At 35.2% G+C, this 20,594-nt stretch overlaps 1 protein-coding gene across 13 annotated transcripts in view; it reads right to left on the bottom strand.

Annotated features, from left to right (window-relative positions):
* MEF2A (myocyte enhancer factor 2A) overlaps positions 1-20,594 on the bottom strand; it is a 169,211-nt gene that overhangs the window by 37,713 nt on the left and 110,904 nt on the right. For 8 of the 13 annotated variants that reach the window (XM_044933095.2, XM_044933088.2, XM_044933090.2 and 5 more), the window contains 3 exons: positions 5,661-5,798; positions 3,281-3,500; positions 2,478-2,537 (listed from right to left, as the gene is read on the bottom strand). In XM_044933095.2, the coding sequence (XP_044789030.1) occupies positions 2,478-2,537; positions 3,281-3,500; positions 5,661-5,798 (418 nt within the window). Of the gene's footprint in view, positions 1-2,477; positions 2,538-3,280; positions 3,501-5,660; positions 5,799-5,863; positions 5,996-20,594 lie in introns of all 13 variants that reach the window. The other 5 variants (XM_006052240.4, XM_006052242.4, XM_044933096.2 and 2 more) reach the window with 3 other exon arrangements.

The raw sequence follows: 20,594 nt of genomic DNA, 5'->3' as shown, positions 1-20,594 counted from the left end.
TTTCTCTGGGAATTTAAAATGTTTAATCTTTACATTAAAAAAGATTTCAGGGATAAAACTGAGTTTAAACTACTACTACTACTAAGTCGCTGCAGTCGTGTCCAACTCTGTGCGACCCCCTAGACGGCAGCCCACCAGGCTCCCCCGTCCCTGGGATTCTCCAGGCAAGAACACTGGAGTGGGTTGCCATTTCCTTCTCCAATGCATGAAAGTGAAAAGTGAAGTGAAGTTGCCCAGTCGTGCCCGACTCTTCACGACCCCATGGACTGCAGCCTACCAGGCCCCTCCGTCCATGGGATTTGCCAGGCAAGAGCACTGGAGTGGGTTGCCATTGCCTTCTCCGAGTTTAAACTATTTTTCCAAACTACTAAACCAAAACGGCATCATTGCTGAAATAGGCTAAAATATATTTTCTGACTCTTCTTCACAAAAATCAACAATACTTCTACAATACCTATGAAAGACCATTTATTGGGGTGGGGGGTGATTTACAGCAAGAAACATGTAAGCTATAAGTATTGCACAAAAATAGTAACTTCCATTTGGTATCTGAATTAAGTGATGCAATGTGTCTATTTAGTTGAATATGAATTCTAAGGTGGTACATGTTAAAAAGCAGTTACAACAAAAACATCATTTTGGATATAAAGCAAACAGGTAGAAAAAGTAGAAAAACACCTAGCACAGGTAAAATAGGTATATAATGTATGAACCAGCGAGGAATCAAGACATTCAATCTTGATGTGTCATAAGACTGAGGTTATACTGTATTATTGTGTAGTAACAAATAGACTTTCAAGTAACTCACTAAGCAGTTAAAATATCTTAATACTTAAATTTTAAATTAAAAAAAATTCATGTTCACTAATCATGATCATTAACATGATTAATTAACACTATTAGCACTAAACATATCAAAACAGTTGCCTATGACTGGGGACTGGGGTAGGGGAGGAGAAAGAGAACAGGAGTGGAATAGAAGTAAGTGAATAGCATACTGAGAGATGGGGTGCCATTGCCTTCTCCAATAAAAAGAGTATATGGGCATGTAAGCAACTAAAATAGAGTTGAAAAGAAATAAACTATAAATATTAGGAAATACAGTTACAAGGATAGCAGTCCTAATGTATAATTGGTAAGACCTTTATGAATTTCTCCACATTTAATTATCTGTTAAAAAAGATCATACAACAGGTCCTATCTGAGTCCATTAAAACAGAGATTAATACAGAGGCAGAAACAATTAGGCATTTATTCCTACTTTAGGTCACTATATGTTTTTTAACTCTCATTAAATACTGTTTTTCTTTCTTTCTCATCATTTTAAATTAAGTTATTCAATCATCAAAATTTTCTTAAGGCAGATAAGTAGAAGTTGCTCAGTCATGTCCGACTCTTTGCAACCCCATGGACTGTACAATCCATGGAATTCTCCAGGCCAGAATACTGGAGTGGGTAGCCTTTCTGTTCTCCAGGGGATCTTCCCGACCCAGGGATGGAACCTGGGTCTCCCACATTGCAGGCACATTCTTTACCAGCTGAGTCACAAGGGAAGCAGCTCCTCACATTTTTGGTATAAGTGGGTTGAACATATGTAATAGGGAATTTTTCTATAAGTGATCTGTTTTCAGATGTCTCTTTGATCACACAATATCTAAAAACAGAAGGGAATTCCTTCCCTTGCTTTCAGATAAAAATGAAGGTAACCGGGATTATCATACATGAAGAGACCAACACAACTAAATCTGATGGTAACCCAAAATAATAGTTATTTCCTGTGACTCTATGACATATATGCCATGTTTCTGTAATGTTAAGATCATAATCTATCTTTACCAGGATTTCAGGGCTGGGCAGAAATCCTGGTAAAGATATTTATGAAATTTTTAAACTGCGAATCATCTTGGGAGGGGTTCCAAAGCAAAAGAGCCAAACTGGCAGCAACCACGACAAAACGTCAATGCTCCACATGTGACCATCAAAACTGATCCTTTGGAGACAGACCCACTATTAGGGGTCTATCTATTAGGCCCACTATTTCTTCCTATGGCAATCTCCCTGAAAACATTTCACATAATTGTAAAATACAGCAGTCTGCTAACAGTCTGACTTTGGTAGGGACAGATGACACAGAAAGCTTCTCTTTAAGAAACTGTCTTAATGTAAAAATTGTATTAAGGCAATTTAGTCTTTAGAAAAGAACAATGTCTGCTATGAAGGAGGCATTCAATAAATATTTATTGAATGAATAAGTGAATGTAAGGCCAAGGTATAAGGAATAACACAGGGGTATCAAAAACTCTTAAGTATTAGTGAAACCAATAACTAAACAAATCATAAAGTGACATGGTCTACTCTAGTCATTTATCCCCATATTTTCCTCTCTACTTGGTAGAAACCCTTGTTTGAGGGACAGTATTCCTTTTCTCTCAGATAAGACAGATGCCAACAAAGTGAGGCAGTAGGCATTCACTCACCCACTGGGCTGCTTCCAGCTCCATTTGGCACTGTGAGGTCTGAAGTGCTCAACATCCCACCTAACAACATTACAGAGAGAGGAGAGAGGGCAAGGAGTGAATGTGAATTGATTCTCCTTATCTGAATGAGAATGAATTGACCAGAGGTAACCCTCACTTCATTCCTAAAAAACACGAAAGTAAAAACTAGCCCAGTCTGAACTAGGCATTATGATGTAGTCAAACATATAGGCACTCATCTATCAAGCTCTGGACTTGTCTGCCGTCTTGTGACTCAATACCAAATAAGTACATGTTGACAAGAATTAGGGGCAGTGCTAATGGAGTGCTATAAAATCTAGGAATAATGGGACAGGAGATAATTGCATTATACACAGAGATGCAGTAAATGCACCTCAAATTTCTGAGTTAATGAACAAATCAGGCGGAGGGGGATGCAGAGAATGCTCTAAGTGACTCTACCTCTCCATTTATTTTTTAACACAACTGGCTCACAATCAATTTTTAATCTTTATGATATCCTAAATAAATTTTCTGCCTGTCTAGGTACAGCATCCCCATGATATGGAAAGCTTGTTTTCCAAAATAGGCAGGTTCTCTATTTGTTCCACAATACCTGTACAATGCTAGAGTCACAGACTTTCCAAAAAAAATACTTTAAAATGGGGGCAATTATATAGTAGTGACTCTTGCTCATCAAAGCAAGAACATTAAGAGTAGCAGAATAAGAAACTGTTCATATTAGCAATTAATTTTTTCATTCTTTTAGTTAAAGAATCAGAAGAATAAGTATCAGTACATACCTGCACTGCCAGTACTGGGTGGTCTCTGAGGAGCTCCAGGGGATACGTTTCTATGTAATGTGGCTTGAGGTGGAGAGAGCATGCTTGTATCTGCTAACGCTGAGCTGGCTGCCAAAGACGGGGACACAAGTGAACTCCCTGGGTTAGTGTAAGACAAAGCACTGGGGCTGGTCACAGGGACCGTGACAGACATTGAGAAATTCTGAGGTGGCAAACCGGGCTGTAAATAAAGAACAAGGAAGAGAAAACTGTTAGTTTCATTTTCATCTAATTAAATTTAGTAACTTATGCACTTTAATTTGGTAAGGTAACACTAGTTACTAAAAGCAGAAGATGGAGGTAAGTTCTTAAAATAAATTTGCAGGTTTAAGTTACTTTCTTTACAATTATATGAGAATATTTACCATGAACATTTTCAATTTCAATTTTTATACAGTAATACATATATGCTAGTATAATATGTACATTATATATTTCAAATATTCATAGAGATGAACATGAAAGGCCAGAACCTGATATTAAAGATGTGCTGTCCAACTTAAAACATTATAAATACATCATTGTTACCAAGAAAGCATAAATTAGCACTTATATACATGCAAATCAGTTTAGTAACATGACACTTCAGTTGGGAGATTCCAAATATAACAAAAGAGAGAAAGGATGTACACATATTATAAACTTCATACATCAAATGTGCCCTGGTCTGCTTTAATTCACTAAACTTCTTAATGCACAAAACTAAAAAAAAAAAAAAAAAAAAAAAAAAAAAGGCCAAATTTTTATACGTATATAAAACACAATGTAACGAGTGTAATAAAAATGCCCAAAAAAAAAAATTAAGCAAAATTAACTACTGACAAGTTATCTTTAAATGTATAAAGATTAAATTACAAAGTTATGTTATTTTTTTTCCCTCCAAAATATACCATGGTTCCTTAAAAACAGTATTTTCTATTTTCCTCTTTCATTTCCTCCATAGGCCACTTATACTTGTTAACCATGATAAATATAACAATCCTCTTTATAATTTGAGAGAAAACAAAAAACTTTCCTCTCCGTACATTTTAAAACAGTGATTTCCCAATTAAGGTAATACTGCTAATTCAAAGTTGAAAGAGTATAAATAATTAAGTACTTTATTCAATAGTTTATTTCAAGGAGAAAATTATAACTCATTAAAAGATATAAAACAATAGATATATGATAAAAATTTTTTAAAGGTAAAGCAATTTTATTTATACAAAGTTTTTGCAGCTTAATGTTATCTGCAAGGTCACCAACATTCATATGAGGTCAAAAGGAATTTTGCTTTATTTTTTCTGTTGTTATGTTTATTAAGAAGGGTATTACCATATTTTCTTAAATTCCATATTTCCTTAAATACCAATACTTCCTTAAATCTGTTGTCCATGGGCGGCTTCTTATAGCATCAGACTATTTTGAAGAAATAATCCATAATACATACTTTAGGGCATAGTTTTAAGAGAATTAACTCTGGTAGTGAAATAAATAGCAGTGGCACCAATTTATTCATGAAGACTACAACACATTTATAGTGTTAGAAAAATTAGATCAAGAATAACTGTCCTAAGCAACTCTTGCCAATGGAGCTTCAGTGAGAACTCTTTGAACTATCAAAAGAGCACTTTTTTACCATTAGATGTGTGAGCATGGAAAATTTTTAAAGTAACTATTTGTTTTGCAACCAGTTTAAGAACACTGTTTCCTTAAGTTAAAATCAAGTCAAGGCGCTCTTCCTTAACACTGACAGGGCAAGAAAAGAATAGGAATTTGGAGGTACTGTCGCCAAGTTGTTTTGGGACACTTACAAAGAGTCAAAAAGTAAGCTACTATTATAGCAACTATATAAAATAATTAAAAATAATTTTGAAGCACCAAATTATATAATAAAATCTAGCCATTTTATATTTTATAGTCTCAAAATCTAAAGTCCATATAATATTTTAAAAGTCATAAGAGGGAGAGGGAAGTCTCAAATGCATCCTTATATTTAAAATCATGGGAATTTAAAGCTGGAAGGGACCTTAAAAAATTATGTGAGCCAATTCATTCACTTTACAGATGAGGAAATTAGAATCTAGGATGTTTAGATGCCCTATTCAAAAGTAAGGAGATAGTAGTAGAGCCCAGATTAGGATGTTTTCTCTTCACTTCTACATTTAAGACACTGAAGATGTACTACTGTTAAGATTTCTGCAATTTTATCTTGAGGTTCTATAAATTCAAAACAAATTATTACTCCCCCCTCCCTCCTCCTACTTACTGCTGTCATCACCCACTGTGAAACAAACAACAAGAGGTGTGGTCAGTCTCTTCATGCACAAGATAAAAGCACAAACCATACTTTAGTACTCACTGCGATTTTATGATTCCGCATCATATTATCAAATTCCTCATTAATTTTTTTATATTTTTCTTCTGTATGTGGAGTTAGCACATAGGAAGTATCAGGGTCTGGGCTGTCGCACCCTCTGTGTTCCTTCTTGTTCAGAGCCTAAATAATGAAGTTAACAAAAAGGATCAACAAATAAAAAGTAGAGGTAAAGTAAAAGTACTTACAGGGCCTCGTTTGAAAATAAAATCACTATCTTCATTTAGTTTGCTGAATCTGTCCTCCGAGAGTGGACTGTGCTCAAAGTAATCGTCAGCATCAGGGCTCTCACAACCATTAAGGCCTTTTTTTCTTAAAGTCTGAAATACAATTGGAAAATTCACACACAAATGATACTAACTTGCCATGAGTCTTTTTTTGTAAAAATTAAGTAAGAGAGCACAGACTGAATGAACTGAGTAATACAAGAGCCACTGAAATGGTTTTAAATGATCACAAGTGTACTGTAATTCTTCAAATAAGGTAATCCTTATACATAAGCAAAATTATGTTCCCATTGTACATTAAGAGAAAAGGAGTATTTCTATATTTGGATTCTTCCTTTCCAAACTTCCTAGAGAATATGAAATTACTCACTGCTCTGATAGTTACAATCTAAAGCTGATTACAGCCTGATCAACTTGTCTAACAGGATCAATGAGTATGAGACCCCAAAATATATCAAGATGATACTTTGAGAAATTATTGCAGCATTTTTATGAAATGAACATTTCAGCAACTTCATCTACTGACATTCCTTTTTGCCTGAGAGTTTATCCCATTCACCAGAAATAATACACACGCTATCCCAGTAATTTCATCCCTAATTTGTTCTTAAATGCTATGATTTTCCTGCCAATGCAGGAGATGTAAGAGATGTGGGTTCGATCCCTGGGTTAGGAAGACTCCCCTGGATGAGGAAATAGCAACACATTCCAGTATTCTTAGGGCTTCCCTTATAGCTCCGTTGGTAAAGAATCTGCCTGCAATGCAGAAGACCTGGATTCAATCCCTGGGTTGGGAAGATCCCCTGGAGAAGGGAAAGGCTACCCACTTCAGTACTCTGGCCTGGAGAATTCCATGGACTATACATATACAGTCCATGGGGTTGCAGAGTCAAAGAGGACTGAGCGACTTTCACTTTCACGTATTCTTCCCTGGACGATCCATGGACAGAGGAACCTGGAGTTCTATAGTCCATGTGGTCACAAAGAGTTGGACACGACTGAAGCAACTTAGCATGCACGCACACGGATTTTCCTACATAACTCTGAAGTATAAAAATTCAAATACTTATTTATGTATGACAGCAATGACTCTTTCCTACACAGAATGTACATATTACTGACTTCACAAATCTTTAAATTTTGTGATTAAAAACTAATTCAGCAAGATTTTTCCCACCCTTTGCCAGCACTTTCTATAGAGCTCCTTCATGGATTAATTTAATCCACTGAATTGACTTTCTGGAGAATTTTCTTGACTGTCCTGGACAATACTGATTATTTTTGTTTTCTTACTTTAGGATAAAAATATAGTGAAGTTTTTTTTTTTCATATTGCATTTTTCTAATTAAAATCACCATAAAATGACTTGTTTAGTTAAAAGAGTAGGGCTTAATATTCTATACAGTATTAATTTACTTCCAGAATGTTTAAATTAAAAAAAAAATCCTCATGGGTCTTATTATAGAGTAGAATTTTTTTTTAAGTAGATTTTTAAGCTCAACAACTTGGATAGTTTTTAGATTTGCTGATTTTCAAGCCAACCAGAGAAATTTTCAGATGTTAAAATTTTCCAAGTAGGCATACCAACTTAGCCTAAGAAATGTTTGAACAATAGACTAACACTAGATGAATGCATTTGTACTGCAAATGATTATGTTAACTTAAGGTATATTTTAAACTAATTCATAATAATGGATCTTGGTATCCTTTCAAACATGATTTATAATAACTATGACTGCTATTTTAATTCTTCTTTTTTTGAAAGTAGTAAAATACAAACACACAATACATTAAGATATGAGAATTTTTTAAAAATTTATCTGGTCTATTTTAAAATTTCACTTTATTCAATTTGATGCTTATAGAATCAGAAGTAATCATTGGGACATCTATGTTAGCTGCTCAAATTTCTTGGCATGCACTGGGAATCCCGCCCATAATGCCTCAAACTTCCACCACAATACATCATTAAACATGAGCAGACAGCATCAGTTCAGTTCAGTCACTCAGTCGTGTCCGACTCTTTGCGACCCCATGAATCGCAGCACACCAGGCCTCCCTGTCCGTCACGAACTCCTGGATTCACTCAGACTCACATCCATCAAGTCAGTGATGCCATCCAGCCATCTCATCCTCTGTCGTCCCCTTCTCCTCCTGCCCTCAATCCCTCCCAGCATCAGAGTCTTTTCCAATGAGTCAACTCTTCGCATGAGGTGGCCAAAGGACTGGAGTTTCAGCTTTAGCATCAGTCCTTCCAAAGAACACCCAGGACTGATCTCCTTTAGAATGGACTGGTTGGATCTCCTTGCAGTCCAAGGGACTCTCAAGAGTTTTCTCCAACACCACAATTCAAAAGCATCAATTCTTTGGTGCTCAGCTTTCTTCACAGTCCAACTCTCACATCCATACATGACCACTAGAAAAACCATAGCTTTGACTAGACGGACCTTTGTTGGCAAAGTAATGTCTCTGCTTTTCAATATGCTATCTAGGTTGGCCATAACTTTCCTTCAAAGGAGTATGCGTCTTTTAATTTCATGGCTGCAATCACCATCTGCAGTGATTTTGGAGCCCAGAAAAATAAAGTCTGACACTGTTCCTACTGTTTCCCCATCTATGTGCCATGAAGTGATGGGACCAGATGCCATGATCTTCGTTTTCTGAATGTTGAGCTTTAAGCCAACTTTTTCACTCTCCACTTTCACTTTCATCAGGAGGCTTTTGAGTTCCTCTTTACTTTCTGCCATAAGGGTGGTGTCATCTGCATATCTGAGGTTGTTGGTATTTCTCCCAGCAATCTTGATTCCAGCTTGTGCTTCTTCCAGCCCAGTGTTTCTCATGATGTACTCTGCATAGAAGTTAAAGAAGCAGGGTGACAATATACAGCCTTGATGTATTCCTTTTCCTATTTGGAACCAGTCTGTTGTTCCATGTCTAGTTCTAACTGTTGCTTCCTGATCTGCATACAGGTTTCTCAAAAGGCAGGTCAGGTGGTCTGGTATTCCCATCTCTTTGAGAATTTTCCACAGTTTATTGTGATCCATATAGTCAAAGGCTTTGGCATAGTCAATGAAGCAGAAATAGATGTTTTTCTGGAACTCTCTTGCTTTTTCGATGATCCAGCAGATATTGGCAATTTGATCTCTGGTTCCTCTGCCTTTTCTAAAACCAGCTTGAACATCTGCAAGTTCACGGTTCACATATTGCTGAAGCCTGGCTTGGAGAATTTTGAGCATTGCTTTACTAGAGTGTGAGGCAGCATACACCACACCTATTTCTCCAAAACTGGCCTCAAGGTTCTAAGTTATATATGTGGGTCTAAGTAATCACTGAACTTTTATGTATACTTAGTCATAAAAAGTCCTATTGTTTATAACTAAAAGGTGAAGATAAGTTCTGCCCCATTCATGTTAGCAAGTTCTGCCTGCCAAAGCTCCGCAACTTGCTATCAGCAATGAAGATGTTAACACTCAGAATACTGGAACACAATCAACTCTTATAACCAACACAGCTATAGAAACAGAACAAATACAGTAGATGCCTATATACAGATTTTATCACGAAGTTGATTTATTCTACCCTGAAATCTCCAGATATTTTCCCCTCATATTCCTATACCTTAAGGCTAGGTAATTCACAGTCTTGCTCTTCTACTAACAACAATCACCCAAGTGTGTCTCTCTGAACATATTCAAATTACAGAAGAAAAAGAATATGGTCTGTTTAATAATCACACACTTTTATCCTAGAAAAGTAGGGTTAACCCTACTTGTACTAATGAGGAAGAAAAGCGTTCTGGTATCTCCAGTTCTGCAAGCCTTCACTTTAGATGGGGTTCCTGTCATGGTGAGAGAATTCAAGAGGCTGTATCAGCTCTACAGATAAGCTCATGTACCTCTGCTGGATATCCAACTTGGGTTTTATCACTAGAACATGAAGAGTTGTTTTGAGGATCCAACTACCATAAAAAGACTTTTTCTGTCTTCTTTATCAATACCCCACAGCATAATATTAAAAGTTTCTCCTGTGTCACTGGTACTAACAAGTGGAATGCTGGTACCTATTAACAACGCCAGGCGAGGCATGTAAGAAACAGGCTAGCTTCAGCTTTCTTAAATGCTGCAAGCTGGCCGCAATAAAAACACTTGGAAAACACAACCTGAAAGGTCACCATTAAGGGGGGAGTCTGCTTTTAAGTGTGAACATTCAAGAATATTAGCACTGTGTACTCTCTATAGTTATTACTGATGATAATAATGTTCCACATTCTTAAGTAAGCAAGATTTTAAAAATGTTGTATTCTTGTACATGTGATTGACAGTTTTTGAGGCCATTATGGCAAAACTTAAGGGGAAGACTCTATTGTGCCAGAATAATTTGATATTTCAGGGGCATACATCACTTAAGTTAATGTATCCTATTTGCTTTTCTTAAATGACTGTATTCTGAAATATAGATTATGAATTGCTAAAGGGATCAATGGGTGATGAAAAATTAAATTATTAATCAATTTAAGCTGTCTTGATACAATCTGTTCTGTGTCTTTGTATCAGTGTTCCAAATATATCTAAAGGGTCTAACTAGAAACATTATTTACATGAAATTGTAAAATTAGTGTACCTACAAATTTTATCAGTCCATTTCTACAGAAGACAGACATTTTATTTTTGGAGTGTCAGTTAAACACCTTTAAAAAAACAAACTTTCTACTTGTCACAACAAAGTTAAATTCTATTATGATTTTAATAGCTTTTCTTTTTGTGATGTTGGGGAATTTTACATAGATTTAAAATAATACCCTTAGATAACATTTACCTTCAATACTCGTTACATAAAGACAGACTGTAAAAATTTCTTAAATGGATGAAAAATAACTGCTAAGTGTCCTTAATTTAAAGCAATGCATTCATTAGGACACATCCTTCCAGTTATCTGATTCATTGCAGTTTGTGCCAGTCTTCAAGCTCTTTTACAACTCTGCAGAAACAAGTTTATTTGTAGAAAGTTGAAAGTAATACAAATAATTACTGTTTATAGACATACAAATAGATTCTGTCTGCAGGAGGTCTCAACTGACCTCTTTTCTCACTGAGGAAGAGGTCAGTTTTGCATCTATGAAGAAAATTCATTTTGCCTTCTTGATAAGTGAGAGTGTTATTCACTCAGTCACATTCAACTCTGCGACCCCATGGACTCTGGCGGAGGAGCCCGCCAGACTCCTCTCTCCCCTGGCATTCTCCAGGCAAGAATACTGGAGTGGGCAGCCATTCCCTTCTCCAGGGGATCTCCCCAGCCCAGGGACTGAATCTGGGTCCCCTGCATTGCAGGCAGATTCTTCACTGTCTGAACCACCTGAAAAGCTTCTAGATGGGCTTATGCACTAGTCTTTGGCTTTACCTTTGGATTTACCTTTAACCAGTTGCAACATTTTTTGTGCTCCCTCAGAAATTAGTAAGTTAAACTCTTGACATGTTCATTATATAGCTGAGAGTCATGATTTTACCTTTTGCTGGAGAAAAAAAAAAAAAAAACCTGTTTAACAGTTAACCCTTGACTCATGATTCACAGCAGATCCAAATGCAGGGGAAAGAGTCTGCTCTTTTTAGAACTTAGTACTGGACTGAGTATTGATTTTTAAAACAAAAAACCATGTGCTGTTAAAATTTTTGAAAATATTTGATTATCTAATTAATGACCTGTATTAATTATGGTATCAACAACTAAGATAATTATGATCAGAGAAGGATTATCAGATTTCAGTTCTCTTATTCAAGAAATGAAGAATAATCCTTAATTTTTGTGACAATTCATAAATGAAATTATTATTCATACTACAGTATTAAGAGCATAATCATCTAAAAGATGATTATGCAAACCACAGACTCTCTCGAAACAGGGTTCCTTCTCCATCTGAAGCTTACGAGGGCCAAAGTAAAATTTAAGCTATTGGGGAAAGAGTAGGTAAGTGTTTTGCCTATAAGCACTTCCAGGGAGAAGGAATCCCTATAACGTATCTAAACTTTCCAAACAGGATATGCCCAAATTAAACTTACAAGAGGATGTTTTCTTCTCAGTTTTGGTATTAATTAAATCAGTTTTGTGAAATGAAGAGTAACTTGAAGCTCACTTTATAGTTGGGTGAGAGTAATGATTTTGTACCTTCTTCCAAATCTATTCTGAAACTTTGAAGAACTATACACCCAAGTGGTGAATGCACATTTTCATTTGGATATTTGGCTAATATCACTATTTCAATTTAATCAAGATGGAATTTATTATCTTTTATCAAGTATCAATACATCTCCTCTTTGGACTTAGCTATTTCTAGTCAACACAGCAAGCAATCTTGCTGTTCACTTTGCTCTCTCCCCACATTAACGTGGAATTCCAAATTTTGTAGATATATTATTCCATTTCTACTGCCACCATACTCATGCAGGCCTATGCTGCTTTATACCTGGACTCTTATTATACCTTCCTTCACTTCTCTTCCTTCTAATTTGTCCCATAAATTGTTACAGATTCAGTTCTCTTCCATATCACTTTGTATTTGTCACCCTTGTTTTAAATATTTGTTGGCTCTTGGTGATCTAAAAGCAGTACTCTCTCAACTTTTTAGATTATCCCACCCCACCTGTAAACATATTTCATGCACAGCCCCCAATATATGCATACATTGAAAAAATTATAAGCATGAATGACTGTCAATTTTCTAAAATAGTAACAAACATATCTCGGGATAAAATATAATTTCTATTATTTTCTCCCTGAACCCCAGTAGTTTTATACATCTTACATCCCTCCTGAAATAACAAATGTGGAGTACAAAATCAAAATTCCTTAGCCTAACTGTGAGTTACCTAAAAGCCTTTTTTTCCTTTCCCATTTTTATGCTCCCTGAAACTTCTGACCCAGCCAGAGTAGTCAAAATTATTGTCCTCCTTACAGTCATAAAAATCCCTCACTGATGTCACCCCACTTGCTTGAAACCCTATCTTCTCTCTTATCTGTATGACTATCTTATAGCTCACTGTGGCCTAGTTTGAACTGCATTTTTCCATGAAACCTTCTTTCTCCACTGCTTCATATACTGAAATTATAAGAGCACTTACTCTTTAGAACATTCATGTAACATATGCAACATTGTATTTACTTATCTTCTGCATATTTTCTGTATTCTTCAACTAATGTATAAACTTTCAAAGACTAAAGTCTAGACTGCTTTACATTTTCAGAGTCTAGACAAACAAGGTGTCACACACACATGAAATATGTATTTATTAATACCTGCACAATAAAAAAAACTACATAGCAAAGGAGAGACCAGGATGATGTGATGTTACTTCAGATGTTTTCTAAAACATAAAGTTATGAATTTGCTATATTTAAGCAATAATATAAGGCAATTCATAGACATTAATTTGTACTAGGTTGATCCACAGAAATTATTGACAGCTGACTGCATTTGAATCACAAAAATACAATTTTATAACTATAATTTCATATTCAAGTTCAACTAATAACAATCTAGACTCTGAAAGCTTTTGGGATAGTCTCCAGTGGGCTTTTGGATACGAAAGATTAGAACTGGTAGTGCAAGAAGACCTCTCATTTTAAGTGTACATTTAGCTATAATCAACTAACAGCCAAAAGTTCTTATTTTGGATCTTATGTTGAACAAAGAACGCTGAAGAATAAACCAAGAGGTCTAAAAATCAAAAGTCATACTTTTCTTAAATAAGAGAAACTCCATGTCATCTATAGAGAATCAACCCTGTTAAAAAAATTATGTTAGCACTGAGACAAAGGTCCATAGTTCACTAAATCTTTTATACTACTGAGAAAGCATCAGCAAGACAGTATCATAATTTAAGTTTCTTTAAAATTTGGGAATTATGTTCTGGTTACAAAAATGGCTAATTGTATAAGAACCTAGAACATCAATTAGTTTCACATGAAGACCATCAGTTGTGCCTTCAGGAGAGTCGTCTTGCACACTAGCCATGGTGGCAGAGATGAGGAACTATGGAAACTTTGAGACAGAGCTCCTCTTCAGGCCTTAAGGAAGCCAGGTACTCCTTTCAGACTTGGGTGCCATCTGCCTACATTTTTCCAATAAATTCTTCTTTAGTTAGAGTCACTTCAAATGAATTCCTATTCTTTATAATCAAAGAACCTTGATGAAAAAAAACTGTCACAATTCTTTGAGTCATTAGTTAATAGTCTCCTTACCTAAGTCATCTAAGTCTCCTAAGCAAGTATGCTAATGCCTCCACAACTGAGACTAGAAAAGATCCCAAGCTTGGAAAAGCTTACTCAAATAATGGTATATACACCAACAAAGATCTTTAAAGTCACATGTTCTATTGTTCTACTTATAAAGTATTCACAACCTTGATCTTTCAAGTTCAAAGAAACACTTTTAGAATTCTGGGTATATAAAACACTGTTTGGCTGGCCCTGAACATTTGCTTGTCACTTTCTGGTTTACATTACTAAATCTGTTGGTGAAACTGAAGACAGCAAGAATAAGGGAAGAGTAAAAAGGAGATAGAAACCAGGAAAAAGAAACCTGAGGAGGCAAGAACAATGCGGTTTTAGACTTTTTTCTGGTTATCTCAGGTTCTTTTTTAAACACAATAAAGAGAAACATATTTCAAAAAGGATTATAAATTAGGCAGAGGCAGCTAACTTTAAATAGATTTCCTTTTGCTTGTATTCTTTCATCAGCAAAAATAACATTTAAACTTTCAGATATAATAAAAATAACTTTTATTCTCCATGGAAATCATATATACAATGCAGATATATATAAAATATATATGCCCTAATACATATATACAGACTGTAACCTTTGGTGTTTGTTCACAGAATGAAGAAATCTAGGACTCAGGATATTGTTCATTGTAAATATACTTAAATAAACATTTGAATCATGTGGAGTCTGAAATAAAAACTGATAAAAATCCCAGAGGACTGGTATTTTCTGGACTTTTTAGATGATAATGAATTTTGGATTCAGCAGTCTGCACTGCCTGTTTAACAGAGCCCTTGTCAGATAAGACTATATTTTTAACTACCGTCAACCAAGAATTAAAAATATTCTTTGACACACTCAATTTTATAATGATAACTGTCAAATTCCATTCCAAAGTAGTAATAATCATAGCACCCAGAAGCGAAACTAGGGAATTGAAAGTACTCAAAAGGTATATACACAGAGTTTTAAAATGCATGATGAGCTCATCAATTATACCAATCCACAATATTATCACCCACCTTAAATCACATTTCAGTGAAACAACTAAGCAACTCCATAAACACTGGCTGACGGGATAATTTGTCACCTCTAGCATAAAGAATATATGAGTGCTTAAAATTATGGAATGATGTCTTGAGTCCCAAGGAACTTAAACTAGATTTTATAACTTTTTTTAATGTGAAAAGTTCTCCTTTTTTCCATTTTTAATAATTGTTTCCAATTCTGAAAGATACTTATTCTTCCTAGACACTTTGAAAACAAAAACGTTTTTTAAAAACTGGACATAATACATAAAAGGGCTTCCATCGTAGCTCAGTCGGTAAAAGAATCTGCCTACAGTGCAGGAGACCTGTGTTCGATTCCTGGGTCAGGAAGATCCCCTGCAGAAGGGAATGGCAACCCACTCCAGTATTCTTGCCTGGAGAATCCCATGGACAGAAGAGGCTGGCAGGCTATAGAACATGGAGTCGCCAAGAGTCGGACACGACTTAGTGACTAAACCACCACCAATAGAAGGTGCATCAAAATTTATATAAAATTCAACAATTACAAAGTGAACAACAGTAATTCTAATCAGGTCAAAAAATACACTAGAACCAGAACCGTGTGTATCTCCTTCAGTCACATAACCCTCCCCTCTCTCCTCCATAGTAATACCATCCTAAGTCTGTGGTGTCGACTTCCTGTACTTTTATCATAGGTTTACGATATACATCCCTCAAACTATAACTGGCTTCCCCGGTGGATCACTGGTAAAGAATCTGTCTGCCAATGCAGGAGACACGGACTGAATCCCTGGGTTGGGAAGATCCACTGGGGAAGGAAATGGCAACCCACTCCAGTATTCTTGTCTGGAGAATCCCATGGACAGAGAAACCTGGGGGGCTACAGTCCATGGGGTTGCAAGTCGGACATGACTTAGTGACTGAGCATGCACATACTTCTAAATATTATGTGAATGGAATATATGCACTGTACTATTTTGTCTGTTCTCCTTCAATACACTTGTCATTTAGGGTTGCAGGTAGTTACAGCTTGAACATTTTTATTGAATACTGTACTATATTATGTGGGGGCAAACTTTATCCATTCTATTACAGATAGACATTGAAGTTACTTCAACCTATTAGCTATTATGAAAATGGAGCTATGCGCATTTTTGAAGACATAGTTTACTGTTTATCTGCACACACTTCTCCAGGGTATATTCTTAAGAGCAGAATTGTTAATTCATAAAATGATATCGTCACACTAGATAATGCTGAACAATTTTTTAAAGTAGTTGTATCAACGTATTCTACCTGCAATGAAGATCTAACTTGCTTTCCCTTCATCACCAAGAAAATGAAACACATTTCAAAATTACTGGCCATTTGCATTTTCTCTTTTGTGAGGTGCCAAGTGTTCCAGGACTTGCCAATTTTCTATTGAGTTGTCTTTTTCTTATCGCTTTACATTCATTCTTTTACATGTAATCAACGTAAGTTCTTTGTCACTTTTATGTACTGTTGAAAAAAAATCCTTTCCTATTCTGTGACATGTTTAACACTTGTCTCTGGATGAAAACAGGTTCTTAATAAAATCAAATTTATTCATTTTTCCTTTACAATTATCCTTTATGGTAGTAACATTTATGTCTTGTACAAGAATTCCTTCCCTACCTAAAAATCATGAAGATATTCTCCTACATTATATCCCAGAAGTGTTACAATTTTGCCTTTCACATTTAGGTTGATAATATTTCAGGATATCAATTTTGTATAAGATACAAGGTAGGTTCAATCTCACAGTTCCCCTGTATATATGTATCCAATTATCCCAGCATCACTGCTTAAAGAGTTGGTTCTTTCCCCCTTTGATGTGCAATACCACATTATGTGCATGGTTCTTTTTTTGAGCTATTACTTCACTCATATGTTTAGTATTTGTCCCAATGCCACATTACTATAGCTATAACATTAGTCCCAATATATTGTAATACAAAGCTTCTCATCTTGCTGTTCTTCAGAGTATCTTCTTATCCCCTTGAATTTCTCTATATATTTAAGGATCAGTTTTTGAATTCTTGAAAAAATTAATTCCTTGGGATCTTGACTGGCATTTCCTTGACTCTATATGGATTATTCATGTAGCATGGACATATTAAAACTTTCAGTCCATAATAATAGGATACTCTGCTAAGTCAACCCTGCATTCCTGGGATAAATCCAACTTAAAATGTGTGAATTAGAACACAGCCTAAATCCCCAATTTAATCCTACTTCCCCATTCAAACCAAGTGGAATAGCATCATATAAATCTCAACACAGCTAAAAATCTATCATAATTAAGAGATGAGGTAACAGTCCATTTCTATAAACTTCTTTTTTATCATTCTTACAATTATTTGACCACTTAGACTTTTAAATACCTTTAACAGCTGTCCAATGACCACAGGACAAATGTCAAATGTCACAGCCAGGAATACAAGATGTTCCATCAACTACACCCAATTTGTTTTCCAATCTGTTTTTCCTTTATTACTCCTCTACACAAACTCGCTATTCAACAGAAATTCTGTGTATGATGTGAAACAGATATTGATTTTTTCCTATGTGCATACCCTAAATCATTCAGTAACTAATATATCCAAGAAATGCTAGTTATAATACCAATTATATCTGAATTGTTATTAAGAAAAATATCAAATGATAGGATTTGAGAATTCTAATAACACGTCTCACAAAACAGCTATATATCTACCTAAACTCTCTACTTTCTACTGTCCTGTGGAACGTAACTGGTAGGTTTCATTCTTCAAAGTAACAGAGCAATTTTTAAAAACTTAATGAGCTATACAAATGTGGAAAACAGCAATAACAATATTCTAATTACTTAATGAGTAATTCTGTATGAACACTGGTGGCATAAAGAAGCAAGCAAAAATTTTAAATTCCTGTACAAATACTAGTTGATATTTCCAAGTTTTCTTCGTAGAACATAAATATTTTTGAGGTTAAGACAGATTCTAGAAATAAGTCAAGTCCAGAAATAGCCACAAAATAACTAACCAGTTATATGCAAAGAAAATGTGTACAGAAGCAAAATCTTTCAGAAAAAGATTCTCTGTTAAAGTATTAAGAGGTAAATTCCAATATGAATAATCAAGCATTCATACATTCAAGAAGACTCAAGCATATAGCTTATTTACCAACATGATTCACTAACATTTTCAAAACAGTATTAAAAGTTTACTTTCTGGTACTTTAGTGCTAATGAACTAAAATAAGAACTACTAGAAATATTATTTGAATAAATAAATATAATCACATACCAGTGTGCTAGAACAGCCTTAGGATGCGTAAGGATTAAAGGATACATTAAAGGTATGAATCAATCCCTCAAACAAAAACCTAGATAATTATAATGTATGTGCATACTATCATTCAAAATGGTTTATATAAGCAGTTTACACTACCACTGGAATTGTTTATAGGTACAACACTGATTGCACAATTGTAAATTAAAAAGTACAGTTATGACTATCTATTCCAAGAAAATATCTCGCTTTCTTCAGACTCTATAGATTCCAAAACGGAGTTCCTCTCAGGACTGAGCTACAAAAATAACTTCAAAATATTAGGTTGGTGCAAACGTAATAGTGGTTTGAACTGTGAATTTTAAATCATTATAACTAGCCTCAAATACACCTTCATTAATCAAAATAGGTACCATTATAATCAACACATTTTTGCCAATGAGAAGTAAGTTTGCTTATTCCTGTAACATAAAAATCTGTGCTTTGGGATTCAAGGAACTCTTGGAAAGCATCTTCTGCCTCCTGCTGGTTGTGGAAGTGTTTTCCCTACAAAAAGTTGTCGAGATGCTTGAAGAAGTGGTAGTCAGTTGGCGAGAAGTCAGGTGAATATGGTGGATGAGGTAAAACTTCACAGTCCTATTCATTCAACTTCTGAAGTGTTGGTTGTGCGATGTATGACGAGCGCTGTTGAGGAGAATTGGGCCCATTCTGCTAACCAATGCCAGCTGCAGGTGTTGCAGTTTTCTGTGGATCCCCCTGATTTGCTGAGCGTACTTCTCAGATGTAATGGTTTTGCTGGGATTCAGAAAGGTGTAGTGGATCAGATGCGCACAGACCACCAAATAGTGACCATGACCTTTTCTGGTGCAACTTTGGCTTTGGGAAGTGTTTTGGAGCTTCTTCTCAGTCCAACCACTGAACTAGTCATCACTGGTTGTCATTTAAAATACACTTTCCATCGCACCTCACAGTCCGATTGAGAAATGGTTCACTGTTGTTGCACAGAATAAGATGACATTTCAAAACAACCATTTTTTAAATTTTCAGTCAGCTCATGAGGTACCCACTTATTGAGCTTTTTCACCTTTCCAATTTGTTTCAAATGCCAAATGACAGTAAAATGGTCAACACTGAGTTCTTAGGTAACTTCTATGATCATCTCAAGTGGTCAATGGCAACTTTCAATGGCTGGCCACTATGCTCCTCATCTTCAAAGCTACTGTCTCTTTTGCAAAACTTCTTGAACCACCACTGCACTGTATGTTTGTTAGCAGTTTCTGGACCAAATGCATTATTGATGTTGTGAGTGGTCTCCACTGCTTTATGACCCATTTTGAACTCAAATAAGAAAATTCCTTGAATTTGCTTTTTTTCTAACATCATTTCCCTAATCTAAAATACACAGGAAATAAGAAATCATTAGTAAAAAAACACAAAACACATAAAGTAAGAAATGTGTATTAAAATGATATATAACAAAACCACATTTAAGAATGTATTCCAATATCAAAGGCAAATTTCAACACGACAAAACCACAATTACTTGTGCACCAATAAATATAATATATAGTTATCTTCTTAATTTTAAATGAATTGAATGGCCAGTTTTTTTTTTAACTGAATGTCTGTATTAGCTATCTTTATATAAAATAACTGAAATATCACATAAGACTATAGATACATCTTGCTTTTCAGGCATACCCATATCATTGTTGAATATGGTAAGCACTCTACATCTTTTGCTCTAAATAGGCTTCTAGCTTTAGTAGTAATATAATGTTTATATGCTGAATGGTTAATATTTGGTGGTAAACATCAGTATCTTAGAATTCTAAGTGCCTTGAATCTATACTGAAATGTATCCAACAAAGGGACTTCTGAGGTAAGATAATAAAATAGCCACACACAATCCTATTAGGGAAACAGAAAAAACATGTCCAGTTATCACCATATTCCTAGTGTCCAGTACAATGTCTCATATACAGTATGATAAACATCAGTCGATAAATTAAAAAATGAATAAATAATGCATTACATCCAATACTTTTACCCTTTTCTCTTCACTTCTCTTCAACCCCTTTCAAAAAAATTATAAGGCAATTCTAACAATTTACAGCTTGGGAAGTGCAAGA

The sequence above is a fragment of the Bubalus bubalis genome, chromosome 20, assembly GCF_019923935.1.
Source record: "Bubalus bubalis isolate 160015118507 breed Murrah chromosome 20, NDDB_SH_1, whole genome shotgun sequence".
Taxonomy (NCBI): Eukaryota; Metazoa; Chordata; class Mammalia; order Artiodactyla; family Bovidae; genus Bubalus; species Bubalus bubalis.
This window is presented reverse-complemented; position numbering and strand designations above follow the sequence as displayed.